General features: G+C 37.1%; 1 protein-coding gene across 2 annotated transcripts in view; it reads left to right on the forward strand.

The window, feature by feature from the left end:
• The window catches only part of myo5b (myosin VB), a 502861-nt gene that overhangs the window by 377404 nt on the left and 111689 nt on the right, over positions 1–13768 (forward strand). For both annotated transcript variants that reach the window (XM_051928010.1, XM_051928011.1), the window contains exons 15-16: positions 8412–8558; positions 11435–11532. In XM_051928010.1, coding sequence (XP_051783970.1) covers positions 8412–8558; positions 11435–11532 — 245 coding nt within the window. The remainder of the gene's footprint in view (positions 1–8411; positions 8559–11434; positions 11533–13768) is intronic.

The raw sequence follows: 13768 nt of genomic DNA on the forward strand, positions 1-13768 counted from the left end.
AACACCTAGCCTTTTGATATTCGTAGTGATTATCGGGCAAGAAACAGTTTAAAAAGTATGTTTTTTTTAAAGATATTATCAGTTTAATAACTATCATAATGTAATTAATAAGTCTTTGCAAATTTGATTGAGAACAAATGCCCGATTGCCTTTGTTGTTTTTCTGCCTCTCACGTTGTAGAATCAGCTGTCGTAAACAGAGTCCATCTCCATACATCAAACCGCACACCTAGTGCTTTGTTACAGCGTCATGAGCACAGTGCAGGGCTGAACAGAACAACAAAAAATAGACGTCTGCTGTGCATCCCTCTCTTTCATTTTCTGTATGCCTTGAAACTGTTTTATTCCAATGGCTGCATTTGTAGTGTATGTGGTGCATTAATTTTTAGGAAGGTACAAGCTTTAATAAAACATTTTAAAAAGGAAATATTTAATTCATTCATTTTTCACAATTTTTATGCTGTGTTAGGAAAAAGACTCTTTAATGGATTTATTATTTAGTGCTTTAATGGGCATAAAAGGGCAGTCAAATAAAATTAGATTAATGGCTCTTCTAGTTTGGATTGCTATTTACCTTTATTTTTTTTTCTTCATATACCTTAGGTGTAAGGAAAGTATCATGCTTGGGTAAACATTATGAGTTTTATCTGTGATCACAATAATTAAAAAATGAACGACTCAATCCAAAGCATTGTAAAATGCTAAAAAAAGAATGATTTTGAGTAAAATCACTCTTTTAGGTTTTGTTCTGTAGAAATAGTTACCTGCTTGTATATACACTGGTTGACCAAATAGTTTTGAGCCTGAACCTGAAAGGGACATTCTATAGCACTTATTTCATAAGTGGCCAAAGATTAGCTTCTTTGTGCTAAAATGTGTGCATTACCAACCTTTTATAATTTGTTTTGTTTTTTAATTTTTTCTCGGCCTCCATTTATATCTTTTGCAATCATCGTTGATTCCATTGGTGGTTTGTGAAGGGAGGATTTAAAATTTCTGGTTAATTTTTGCAAATAAAACTTATTTGTATTATCGTGGTATTTCCCTCTGCTTACCCTTAACCTAGGGATAAGTGTACTCATCAGATTCGTTACCAGTTTGGTCTACTGTTGCACGTTAAGTTTATCACACGCATACATAGAGATACACAGACCCTAACCACAACAGTGCCCCATGAATGGCACACACATACACAGCTGGTTAACTTCTAGTACTTTAAACCACACAAGTGCCTTAGGAATAACACAGCCTGTCACTCTCTCAGCACTTCAAGAGACTTACTTATTATCGGCATGAACAACATATGATGTATTAAAGATATCTCAGACCTAAATATTACTTTTGGTCTCCAAGAATACTGTATATTCAAAAATACAAAGGCTCAGCACTCTTGACTATAAGTCATTTATCAGCCAAGAATACCTTACTTTACATACTGTTCCCTACTATTGGGTGGAGCTCTCACCCGTAGCCTTAATAAACCTTGCAGCACAAAGCATATGGCAAACCTCTGGCTGCACCAGGTGCTCAAAGAAATCTACCTTATTACTTCAATCACTCTATAGACATTAAGACAATGCATAGAAAGTTAAAAGCAGCATGGTATTTATTACAGGAATAATAATAATACAACTAGAGAAAAGCATAAAAGAAAATATGGATAGCAAAGTCTGGATATATATAGTCTTTAGAAAAAGCTAACAAAAAAGTAAAGATGACAAGGTGAATGTCTCATGCGGTTTGTGATCTAGCACTCGTAGTTGTTCATGAGATGCTTTGCAGAGGATCTGGTGGAAGCGGACTCTTGTTGCTGGATCCCTCTCCTGACATCACTCTCGCCCTCTTCTGACATTGTTCTGTTGTCTTCTTCTTCTCCTTCTTCTTCCCTTCTAATGACGCTCTTCAGACAAGGCATATTTATTATAAAATTCTACCGGAGGGTTTCACAAACAATAAAACATTTTGATGTTGCTTAGTACCTACTAGCATATGTCTTCCTTTTCTAGGCTGTAAACCCATTTAGCAACTTGTTGTCCCAAATGCCCATCCTTTCTCAGGTTATAAAGTAATTGATAGCCTGCGGCATCGCCATGTCTTCCTCTTTTTGTCTGAACAGCTGTGTTAAAAGTGAGGTACAATTGGGAAGAGGATATGCTTTGATGTGTCCTGTTTGTAAGTTCATCTAGTGTTGTCTTGAGCAAAATATAATGAAAATATAGACAAAAATGTACAGCTTTTGTACCCCACAACACTTATTTAGTAGCTTTTCATTATTTTTGCATCTAATGCCATATTGGTTTTCAAGGGTGTCTCCATTTTTCCCAGTAACCTTACTGTTACTAGCATGGCCAACTAAAACGCAACAGTATGATCAGTCCGTTTACTTCCATAATTCATGTTTGTAGATAAACCTCTTAAAGAATAGTGTGTGATTTTGAGCTACTTTTTCTTAAGCAATCTTATTTTTTTTCTAATGATGTTTTGACAAAGATTTTTGAATTTGTATTGGGTCTGCCGATAGAGAAACCTCTTCCGTATTTTGACTGCATCTCATTTTCGGGCCCTGCTCACTAAAATACTGTCTCACAATTTTTTTTAAGTTAGTATAGAACCTTTGCAGTTAAAGACATGTTCTCTTGCTTCAGCACCAAGTTGTCAAAATGGATACTGAAAAGCACTAAATTAAGTAACACGTTACCATTGGATTTTGAACAATACACTTTCAGAAATTTATTCTTGTCTTTTCTACATGTACTGGGGTCATTTCCTTTGTTCATTATGTCACAGTCAAGAGGTACACCGGAGAGTTTATGATGATGACCCAAGGTCTGGTCAACCTTTGTTATTAATGTTAGAAGAAAATGTTACCACTGGGCGAGGAGTCTAAATCGATGTTTTTCAACCTGAGGGTTGCTGGACACTCTAGATGGACTGTCCGCTTAAGTTTTAAAAAAAAAAAAAAAAAAGTTAAATCAGTTATCATTTTCAGGGAGCTACTCATTACAGATTTCAGCTCTGCACCCTGTTAAAGGGTAATTTTTGCTCCTACGTACTGGGAAATTGAAATGATTGACATAAGTTGCAAATAGATGACATCCTGTTATACAGGTTATTAAGAAAGCCAACGAACATGAACAAGTTCCTGAAATATCCCAGAGCATCACCTACTCTAATTCTCCGCAGGTTATGAGCTTGGGTGCCATCCTTGACAGCAGTCTATCTTTCAAAGCACACATTAATAATATACTGTACCTGGTCTGCATAATTTTACCTTTGCAATATAAAAATATAAGCCATCTTCATCCGACATTATTACTGTAATTCTATTCTGGTTGGCCTTCCTCGCAAGCTTTTTCATAGGCTTCAGCTGGTTCAGAATTCTGCTGCTCGTGTTATTACCAGAACCACCTCCATTGAACATATTACTCTGGTTCTATGTGAACTCCACTCACTTCCTGTTAAATATCGTATTGATTTTAAGATTTTGTTATTAACATTCAAAGCTCTTCATAATTTGCCACTTTAATATCTCTTGGATCTGTTACACATTTAAATGCCCGCTCGTACTCTTAGATCTTCTTATTCAAACCTCCTTGTTAACACCCTCTGCTTGTTTATCTACCATGAGCTTTAGATCTTTTAACTTTGTTGCTGTGCGTCTTTGGAACTCCCTCATTCAAGATATCCGCAACATTGATCCACTTCCCAATTTCAAATCTAGACTTAAAACTTATCATTTTAAACTTGCCTATTTCCCTGATTTTAATCTTGACTCTAAGGTTTTTATACTTTTATTATTATATTTGCAAATGTTATTTTAAATATTTTTATTGTATTGTTTTCTTTTGCTTATTGTAAAGTGTCCTTGAATGCCATGAAAGGCACCCTTAAATAAAAATTATTATTATTATTATTCTGAGCTCTTCCATTCCATAGCAACCTCACAAGATTCATCCTAAAAAACAGAACCAAACAGGAATGTTAAAAGATTGTGCATTCTCGATTTTCTGAGGTACTTATTTTGACCATGACACTTGGTTACCAACAGCCATTGTGTATTATCTGTGGTGTGCTGTAAACGAAACAAAATAACGAAGCCTTCAGCTGAAAAGCCATTTAGAAACAAAACATGTTACTTGCGGAAATATATCATTCAACATTTTTAAATGAAAAAATGAAAATCTTGAGGCTTTACAAAAAACATTCTAGTGTGTCTGTACTACAAGCCAGCAGGCACTCCGGTCATCATCTTGTTGCCCATCGCATTACTAAAAATAAGAAAGCTCACATAATTACAGCTTGCTTTGCCTTGTGCAATAGACATGTGCCGTGAAATTCTAGGTGAGTCCGTCGCCAGCAAACTTCACACGTAGGCCTCTCTGCACTTTCTTCACTTACCCTGATTTCGACAAACTTGTGAAAATCAGACAAGTCCTGGTTACCTGTTAAGAGAAAAAATGGACAAAACTTTTTCAAAACCTGGCAGGATCTGATCAATGACATTTTAGATTAAGCATTTAAATTGAAGAAGCAGGTTCTCTCCCCTCTTTTACTCCATGTATCTTTATTAATTTATTAATTTATCTATTCACTTATTTTTACTAGCATAAAGTTTTACTCTGCTGGCCTAGCTCTCTTTCTCAGGGGTGGGGTTGACTTGTTTCAAACCTTTTTTTTTGCAAAAATTTGAGTTATGCGTATGAAATGTTATTTGATTTTAATAAAATCAACATAATTTAAAAAAAAAATTATTTGGTATTAAACACCCATGTGCTAAGTTATTTTTAGATGACTTCAGTGTGTATTTAATCTCTTATGTATTTACAGCTATTTATTAATGTGTGCCATTCAGGGGGCAATTTTGGCTAGTTTACATTAAAATTACAGCTAGTAAAGGGTCATCACTGAACAAAAATGAATAAAACTGGGTCACAAAGCCAAAATGGTTGAGAACCAATACTCTAAATCGACTGTCCAAGAGTGATGGTGTGTGAGATAGCAGATACTACAGGGATTAGTCAGGGGTCAATTAAATCCATTCTTCCTGAACAGTTAAATATGAGCAACGTCTCTGCAGGTTGGATGCACAGAATGTTAATTCTTGACTTAAAGTATCATTGTATCCAGTTTCCTAGAGAGAATCTTTAGCTTATGAATTCAGGCAAATTTTGGAAGTATTTCATATCTGGCAATAGAACTTCAATAAAACTTAGACCCGTATGACATAAGGGACAAACATCTACTTGTAATTAACTAATGTTGACCACTTTGCAGTGATCTGTTTTCACTATGACATTAAAGAGTCTTTAATGTTGACCAATGACAAAAACGTCAAGTTAAATCCACTGTGATTCAGTGTGTATAACAATAAAATGTGAAAACTTCCAAAGGGGGTGAATACTTTTTATAGGCACCGTAGATTAGAACCACAATAAGTGTATCAGGTGTGGAGGCAGTGCGGCTTACTGGTTAACACACTGGACAGTGTACCATAATTTTTCTGGCACAGGAACCACTGCTGAATTAGATTATTAAGACTGAACAAACTCTGTTTTATATAGTGCCTTTATGTAGTGACCATCATTTCAAGGTAATTCACTCCTGATGCATAGTTCAACTGTTCTTTGTTTATGATGATTTGCTTAGGGTTAAACAATGAGTGTGAAAAGACAGCAAGACTGAACTGGCAAACTTGTGGTTGTGAGGCAGGCTTTCTTGGGTATTACACTAAAAATGATGGATTGAACATTTGAGAGTAAAGGTTGTATGATATGGAATGCCACATTTAAATCTGCCCTCTTCAATCTTTTGAAAGTGGTCAGAAAATCAGAAAGCTGCACACACGGCTGTTTGTCAAACTCCACCATCACAATACAGCTAGTCCTCTTTTGAATTTACCGTAAATTGCATTTTAGCAATCAAATACTGAAGGTTGCCTTTCTGAGTAAACCCATGCTTTTTCCGAGCGTTTGCATTGCCTCTGTGTTCTCTTTAGCTTTCTAACATTGTTGTCCTTGCTAAGCTCATCTGCATTCTTTAGGATTGGCAGGAGACGTTTTGGAGAGCAGCTGTTCAAGTGCAGTTTTGAATATGCAGTGTGATTCGTGCTTTTGAGTATTCTCTTCTATCTTTTCCTACCTTTTTCATTATCAATTGTTAATAATCATGACATCTATTTCCTTAACTCACTTTTAACAATGCAGGGTTGCCAGAAGGCAGAGGCTATGCCAACTCTATTGAGCACATGCTTGGGAACGAGTCCTGGGTGGTACATCAGCCTGTGTGTTAACAGCTTTTAGGTGGCTTCTTTGCATTCACTTTTCTTAAACTGCACATATAACTTTTTTTTTTTACTTTACTAAAAAACAAGTGTAAAAGATCTGTGGTAGAAATCAGCCCCCACCGCTATCCCCTGCTTTAATAAAACTGAGCACAATCAGCCATTTGAACATTACCTTTAACTGTGTCCTCCAGCCAATCAGCTGCTTGTCGACACAGCAGGCTGCATATCCTGAGTCGCACCAGTCGCATGTGAATTTCCCATTGGGATTAATAAAGTATCTATCTATCTATCTATCTATCTATCTATCTATCTATCTATCTATCTATCTATCTATCTATCTATCTATCTATCTATCTATCTATCTATCTATCTATCTATCTATCTATCTATCTATCTATCTATCTATCTATCTATCTATCTATCTATCTATCTATCTATCTATCTATCTATCTCTTATTTTTAAGAGTACCAAAGCCAGTTCACCGACAAGCCAACCTGACCAGTACTACATTGACGTCCATCTCACCCTACCACCATCACAGCAGTCTGCACGCCCTCTGCCTTCTCTTCCTTACCCATTGTCCACTCTCTTCTCTCCTTCTGTCCTCCTATAAGCCTCGCTACGGTCTACTGCCCAGCCATCCACATAATAGCCTGCACACCCTTACTGCTCTTCTTTAATGCCCACCTATAAGATGATCTCCTCACCTGCACAATTTGACCACTTTTAAGTAAGTCTTTTCCTTACACCCTGCTCCCTATTGTAATGTCATTTCTTGAAAGTAATAACTCTAATAGACTGTTACTTGGGTAAGAATGCTTTGTGATTATGTTATCTGCTTGTTTCCTGATTAAGATATGTATATTTGTATATATTCATTTGCTGTGTTGAAAACCAGGGCGTCAACAGCCCAAACCACAACACGGACACACAAACACAGTCCTGGGTTCAAATAAAGGTTGGTTTATTAACCAGAATACCTCAAATATGTTACAATAGATAGATAGATAGATAGATACTTTATTAAGCACAACACACAGGTTTTTCTTTCCTCACAATAATTCTCTTACCACAGCACTGCCCTCTTCCAGTCAAGTGTTGCCTCTCTACCTCCCAGCTCCAACTCGCCTGGATAAGGGAGTGCGGTCCCTTTTATTACAGACCCGATCGATGTACTTCCGGGTCAGATGGAAGTCTATCACAGTAGGGCTCTTGTCTCCCTGCAGCGCCCTCTTTCGGCACCCAGTGACCCCAGCAGGGCTGCCCTGCCAAACTACATTTCCTGGCATATCCAGTACTACTGTCATCTAGCGTGCTGGGGGAATAAAAACTCCCCAGAGATAGCTTTTCTTTTCCACTGGCTGTCCATCCATCTTTTCTGATCCTTCCTTCTGAGCCTGCTTCTTGTTTCCTCCCCAGCCGGGATGCCCATCCGGCCCATGTGGCATCTACAATACGTACCATATGTATTCTCAAGAAGACACAGCCACCTTGGCTCACTAGTGTAGGCTCAGGATAAGAACCAATTTGTGTCAGAAATGGACTACCGATCTGAAAGGCCTGAAGAAACTAAAGCTAACCCGTGAAATTGTAGGAGTTCACCTAAAATTAGGAATTAAAGACGCTGATCTGGACCACTAAGAAAGTTCTAACAAATTGTACATAATAATACTGAAGAATAGTGTTTCACTTCTGTTGTGTAAAGTTCATTAAGTAAACCTTCCTCTACTCTGGAATGTCAAAAAAATAAATTGGTATGAAGTTAACAGCATTTAAGAAGGCAAATGGGAAGTAATTCAAAGCTTTTCCTTTACCCAGCAACAGAACATATCTTTAATAATCTGGAGGGATAAATTCACTAAATTCACACTGAGATTTACAGTGGGAGGGATTGAGGGATTGAGAAGCAATTGCTGGTGATTTTCTGAATTAACTGTAGGCACAGAGTATAAAGATTGTTTTCATTTGCAATTAGAAAAAGCATTTTGCTTTTGCTTAATGCCTTAATTTTCTCAAGTATCTTTATGCAACTCCATGATCATACCCAACTTTTCTCCATATACAGATAATATATATTAATAAATCAGATATTTAAATCTTAACCAAAGTTCCTGTTTTTCTTTTTTAGTACCAACTGGTAGCTGATCTCTTTCATGATAATAAGGAGGCAGGCCCCACTACGCCTTCAGCGAAGACTTCAAGGGTTAATATCCGTTCTGCCAGACCGGCCCCGCAAATCCCCAACCGTGAACATAAGAAGACTGTGGGTCATCAAGTGAGTGGAAGTGTTCATCTCTGAAAATGCATGAATTTTAAAAAAAAATTAAAAAGACAGTTATTTCTATTTTTGGTTACATTTAAAGTGCACATGTTTATTTATTTGGGGCAGCAAGTGCTGGTTAGGATTTCTGCCTCATAGCTGCAAAGTCCTGATTTCTGCCCCACCACTGCCTATGCAGAGTTTTCACATTCTTCCCAGACCATGTGGGCTTCTTTTCTTAGGTTAAATGGTGATTTTAATTTGACCTGTATGAGTGAGTGTGAATGTGTGCACGTCTGTGTTCTGGTATGGACTGCTGCCTTGTCCCAGCCGGCAGCTTTTTCTACAAGGATAGGCTTCCCCCCCCACAATGATACTGCAATCAATTAAGTGGGTTTAAAAAGAGATGGATGACTACAGTATATTATTTCTGATTCAAAAATAAATCATTGGAAGACAGAGATACAGTAACTGTCTAGCAAAGTTAAGCAGAACATAAAACTACCACAATCTATAAGGTTGACCTTTAGGGTGTTAATGACCATCCATTAGCTGTGTTGAAGTCCTTCTGGAAATCACAATGGTTGAAGTGAGAAGTCAATTATGAATAAATGACAATTATATAATGTAGAGTACATAAGAATGCAGAAAGTGAACTGTTAACTTGATACCCAGTCACCCCACTCTGCGCCTTTTCTTCTGTCAAGCGCAGTCATCTGATTACGTTAGTTGAGTTGCTGGTATAATATGCTGAATTAAATCATTTGGTGAAAGTGCTTGTCATCAGGTGACATGGCCTCATGGAAACATCCATAATTTCAGACAAGCAAGTGGTGCAAGTCACTGGCATGGAAAAAAATGATGGCCAAGGAAAACCCAAGCAACACATCAAAATTACTGGGATCACTAGAACCTAGGGTCAACACAAGATCTTGAGAGGGGCTGACTACAAAATAAGTTCATTCAAACCCACTGTATCACAGTGCTAAGTGCTGCTGCCTCAGAACCCCTGGAGATTAGGCTTGATGGCTAATATGCTCTCTCCACGTCCACATGTTTTTATTTATGTGTGCCAGTTTTCCTCTCTCATAACCCGAACCCTCATGTTAGATCAATCAAATGTGTTAAATTGGTCCTGGTATGAGCAAAGGTTGGCATTTGTGGACTAATGTTCTATGATGGATTGCTGCCCACTGTCAAGTGTTGGTGCCTGCCTTGATTTTGAGCTGAACAAAGTGGATGGGATGTTTTTACCCAAGATTCTCTTCAGTGTGTTGCTCTTATAATGTTAAAGGTATAAACCTACAGAGACATTTTTTTTCCCCCAAAGTTATTTAGTACAGTATAAGGAATGTATTCTAAAAAAAAAAGTGAATATCAACTGGCACTGTGCTTCAATTGGAAAAATAAAAGAAATTAACAAATTTTATCTGAAATGTTGTAAGTCACATTGTAATAAAAACTGATGAGTGTTGATGCCAGTATGCTAATGAGGGCATTGCAAATGGTGTTAAGTCTTGCAAGGCACTATAGCACTGCCCCTTCAAGAGCACACCAATCCCACTTGTTTTGAAAGAGATGGCATGCAAATAACTTTATTCAAGAGCCCAGATAATATAGTCAGTGTTGCCCTAGTACTAATGATTTCTCACTTCAAAATATGAAAAATCTGATGTTGGTCGTCTCTCAAAATGCATGTCACCTAGCCAGGCATGACATAAATCTTTGGTATTTTCTCAAATAATCCAAGCATGAGAACAGTTGGCTTTTTTTCTCTAAATTACAGAAGTAAAATTGGAAGTGGGAGATGGAGTACTGTACCCTGGGAAAGGAACGGCCATTATAACAGTGCTTTCACTTTTAAGTTATGGAAGGTCAAGTTTCACTGTTAGCCTTAGGACTGAAATTACCTTCATACTGTTCAAGTCTGGATTTAGGAAATATATGTCAGACACAATGTTTCTACTGTAATGTGATAAATCAGACTCCAGCAATTGCTCATTGTACCAGTTCAGGGTTGATCATGGGGGCTTACAGCCTAAGAAGCATCAATGCAAGACTAGAACCAACTCTGAACAGGGTTCCAGTCCATGAAATGCATGCTGACACACACAGGGCAACTTTGAAATCAGCAATTGACTTCACATACTAGGGAAAATTTCCCAGCATTGGAACAATTTGCAAACTGCGTACATTCCATTTCCATACTGGGTTTTTTACACAGGAACTGCGAGGAATCAGCTGTTAACACTGCACCACATCAACAACAAAGTCTGTGCTGGAAATACTCAAAACTTGCACACATTTCTTTTGAGAAAAAGAAAGTGAAATGGGCACAAGGACAGGAGATTCTTTTAGAAAAAGAATTCTGGTTCACTAGAGATTTCTGAGATTTTGCGCTCAGTTTTACTTTTCAGTTTAGAAAAAGTTATAGGAAAAATATAAATTTAGAGATCTCTCCAGTGCTTAATATTCTATCCCTGTTAGAAACCATGAAATGTAGCTCTAATATGAACTGAGTAAGCTGATCTCTCCAAAATATATTGTTAAAAGTCCAGGACAGCCTCCGAGGTTGATGCTGCCAAGACTGGCTACTCCATCAAACATGCAACTCTGAATTGAAATGAAATAAGTGAGTATAGAAGTGAGGGGGTAGAATGATGGATCTACAAATCTACAAATATGCATTCTTGAGTCTACTTAATCCTGCTTCTTAGTATATTATTAGTAGGATATTTAAGAATATAAACATACTGTACATTAATGGTCTATTGATTACAGGAGCAACCCTGTGTGAAAAGTATTACTTTTGTGTGTTATGCTGTTGAAAATGATTTTTTTATGTTTATTTGAAATTTACTTTGAATTATTATTTTTTTTTGTTTCATCAGTTTCGAAATTCCCTACAATTACTAATGGAAACACTGAATGCTACAACACCACACTATGTTCGATGCATCAAGCCTAATGATGAAAAGCTGCCGTTCTCGTAAGTACAATAAAAACTCCACCCCAAACATGTTTTTTTTTTAATACATTTCTTACTCCATGTAGTTTGTAGTGATGGCTGAGAAACATTTTTAATCTTATATTTTTGTGGAGAGTGGGCATAACAAAGTTTCAGAAAGAACAGGACTCAGTTGTGACAAACTCTGAACTACAGCAAACAATAGCAAAAACGTCCATGAAAAAATCTTCTCTTCATTCACTGTCTTCAATTCAAAACCGCAAACCCATGGGAAGGGGCTTCCTGTTTGTGGTCTACTTTTGTTATTTTTTAGCAATATTTTATGAAAAGTACATGCATTTTGTCAATTGTCAACCAATGACTGAATAACTAGACATGTCAATTATACATTACAAGTGATGTGAGATTTTTTCATTGAAGTTTTTGGTATTGTTAACTGTTGTCCAGCGATAGTTACCTTAGGCTCTCATTCTTTCCTTTCTTGACATTCATCTTCTAATAAATTTCTGATTATCAGTCATTGATTGTGGCCAAATGTTTGGTGGATGAGAGTTGAAGGTCATTTAATTCTAATATTGAGTAATGCCATTGCGAACCAAGATTCAGTGGCAACTGCTCAAATACAATCCTCCTGTGCTGCTGTTCCCTGAGGTAACAAGTGCGTCTGCAGTGGTCACAGTTAAGCAGCCATGCTACTGATACCTGCTGCCTGAGATGTGGCCCTGTCCGATTTGAATAATCACTCAATGGCGTATGGAGAGAATTTTTATGACGTTCACACCAAGAGAAGTTTAGCTTTCCATTTGCATATTTTTGTTTTTTACATTTTATTCACATACTAACTGTGCTACTTGACTAAGATGGATTGAAATCTAAGTAATCAACATAGATCTCATGATTTTTATTTGATACATGGGTTGTCCGTTTGGCCTGGTATAATAATATGTATCCATTTCTTTTCTCACTTAGCTGCCTTTTCATCTTTGGATAGAGTTGTCTATTTCTGCCAGTCTTGCATCAAAGTGGGAAAATACAGCAGTGGTCGCTACAGCATTGGCTGAATTTAGCGACTCCAGCCTAGTTGTAACGGGTTTTGCTTTTGTGACGTGTGCATCGGTTTATTGTTATTAAACAAATATTTTTGCTTATAATGCCAAAGAACACTTTCAATATTTGAAGATGATCACAGTGCCTTCCATAATAATGTTTTGTATTGAAAGTTTAGGATAGAATTTTAAGGACTACTCCACCCAAAAGTGAAATATTTGTTATATGTTACTTACCCCCATGTTTTTTGCAGTTATGACCGAGAAAAAATTATAATTTAATGGTTTCATGGAGAATTAAGATAAAAAAGATTATGATATAATACATGCCTGTGGCGACCAATGCTGCATAAAGGCAAATGATATAAAAAATTATCCATTGTGGAAAAAAATTAAGTTATGTTATTTCCTCATGTCAGTTATCCAGTCATTTGCTCACAACATGCGAAATGGATGGATTTTTTTGGTAAAATACATTATTATTAAATAAATGCTTAAGAATAAAATCAACGTGTATTATGAACAAGAAACACAAATCACATGAGATTGAGTTTTTGAATTGTGGACAGGACTCTTGACCAATGACTGAAGTGGAGAGGCAGATTTTCAATTCTATTATTTTGCTTTTAACTAATAAATACGGGCGGCACGGTGGCGCAGTGGTAGCGCTGCTACCTCGCAGTTAGGAGACTTGGGTTTGCTTCCCATGTCCTCCCTGCATGGAGTTTGCATGTTCTCCCCGTGTCTGCGTGGGTTTCCTCCGGGTGCTCCGGTTTCTTCCCACAAACCCAAAGACATGCATTTAGGAGCATTGGCAATCCTAAATTGTCCCTGGTGTGTGCTTGGTGTGTGTGTGTGTGTGTGTGCGTGTGCGTGCGCGTGTGTGTGTGGATAATGACTGACTATAAATGCTGAAGCAGGTTTTGGCAGCACACCCCACAATTTTTTTTTCTTGAAATCATGTGCTAATATTTAAAGTGAATTTACAGAATAAGCAAAGAATGTCTATTATGTGACAAGAAATTATTGATTTTTTTACATTCACTCAGCATGAGTGTTAAGCAGTACAGATGAGCATATGAAGCTGATGGGATATTACTTGGGACAAAAAAAGGATTCAGATGCCACTTGGCATAGCCTTGGCCGTTTTAGTAGTGAAATAGTGTGTGGAGCTTCTAGTGTTAATGTAAATTTTAATCAAACGGCTTTTT

Source organism: Erpetoichthys calabaricus, chromosome 5 (assembly GCF_900747795.2).
Source record: "Erpetoichthys calabaricus chromosome 5, fErpCal1.3, whole genome shotgun sequence".
Taxonomy (NCBI): domain Eukaryota; kingdom Metazoa; phylum Chordata; class Cladistia; order Polypteriformes; family Polypteridae; genus Erpetoichthys; species Erpetoichthys calabaricus.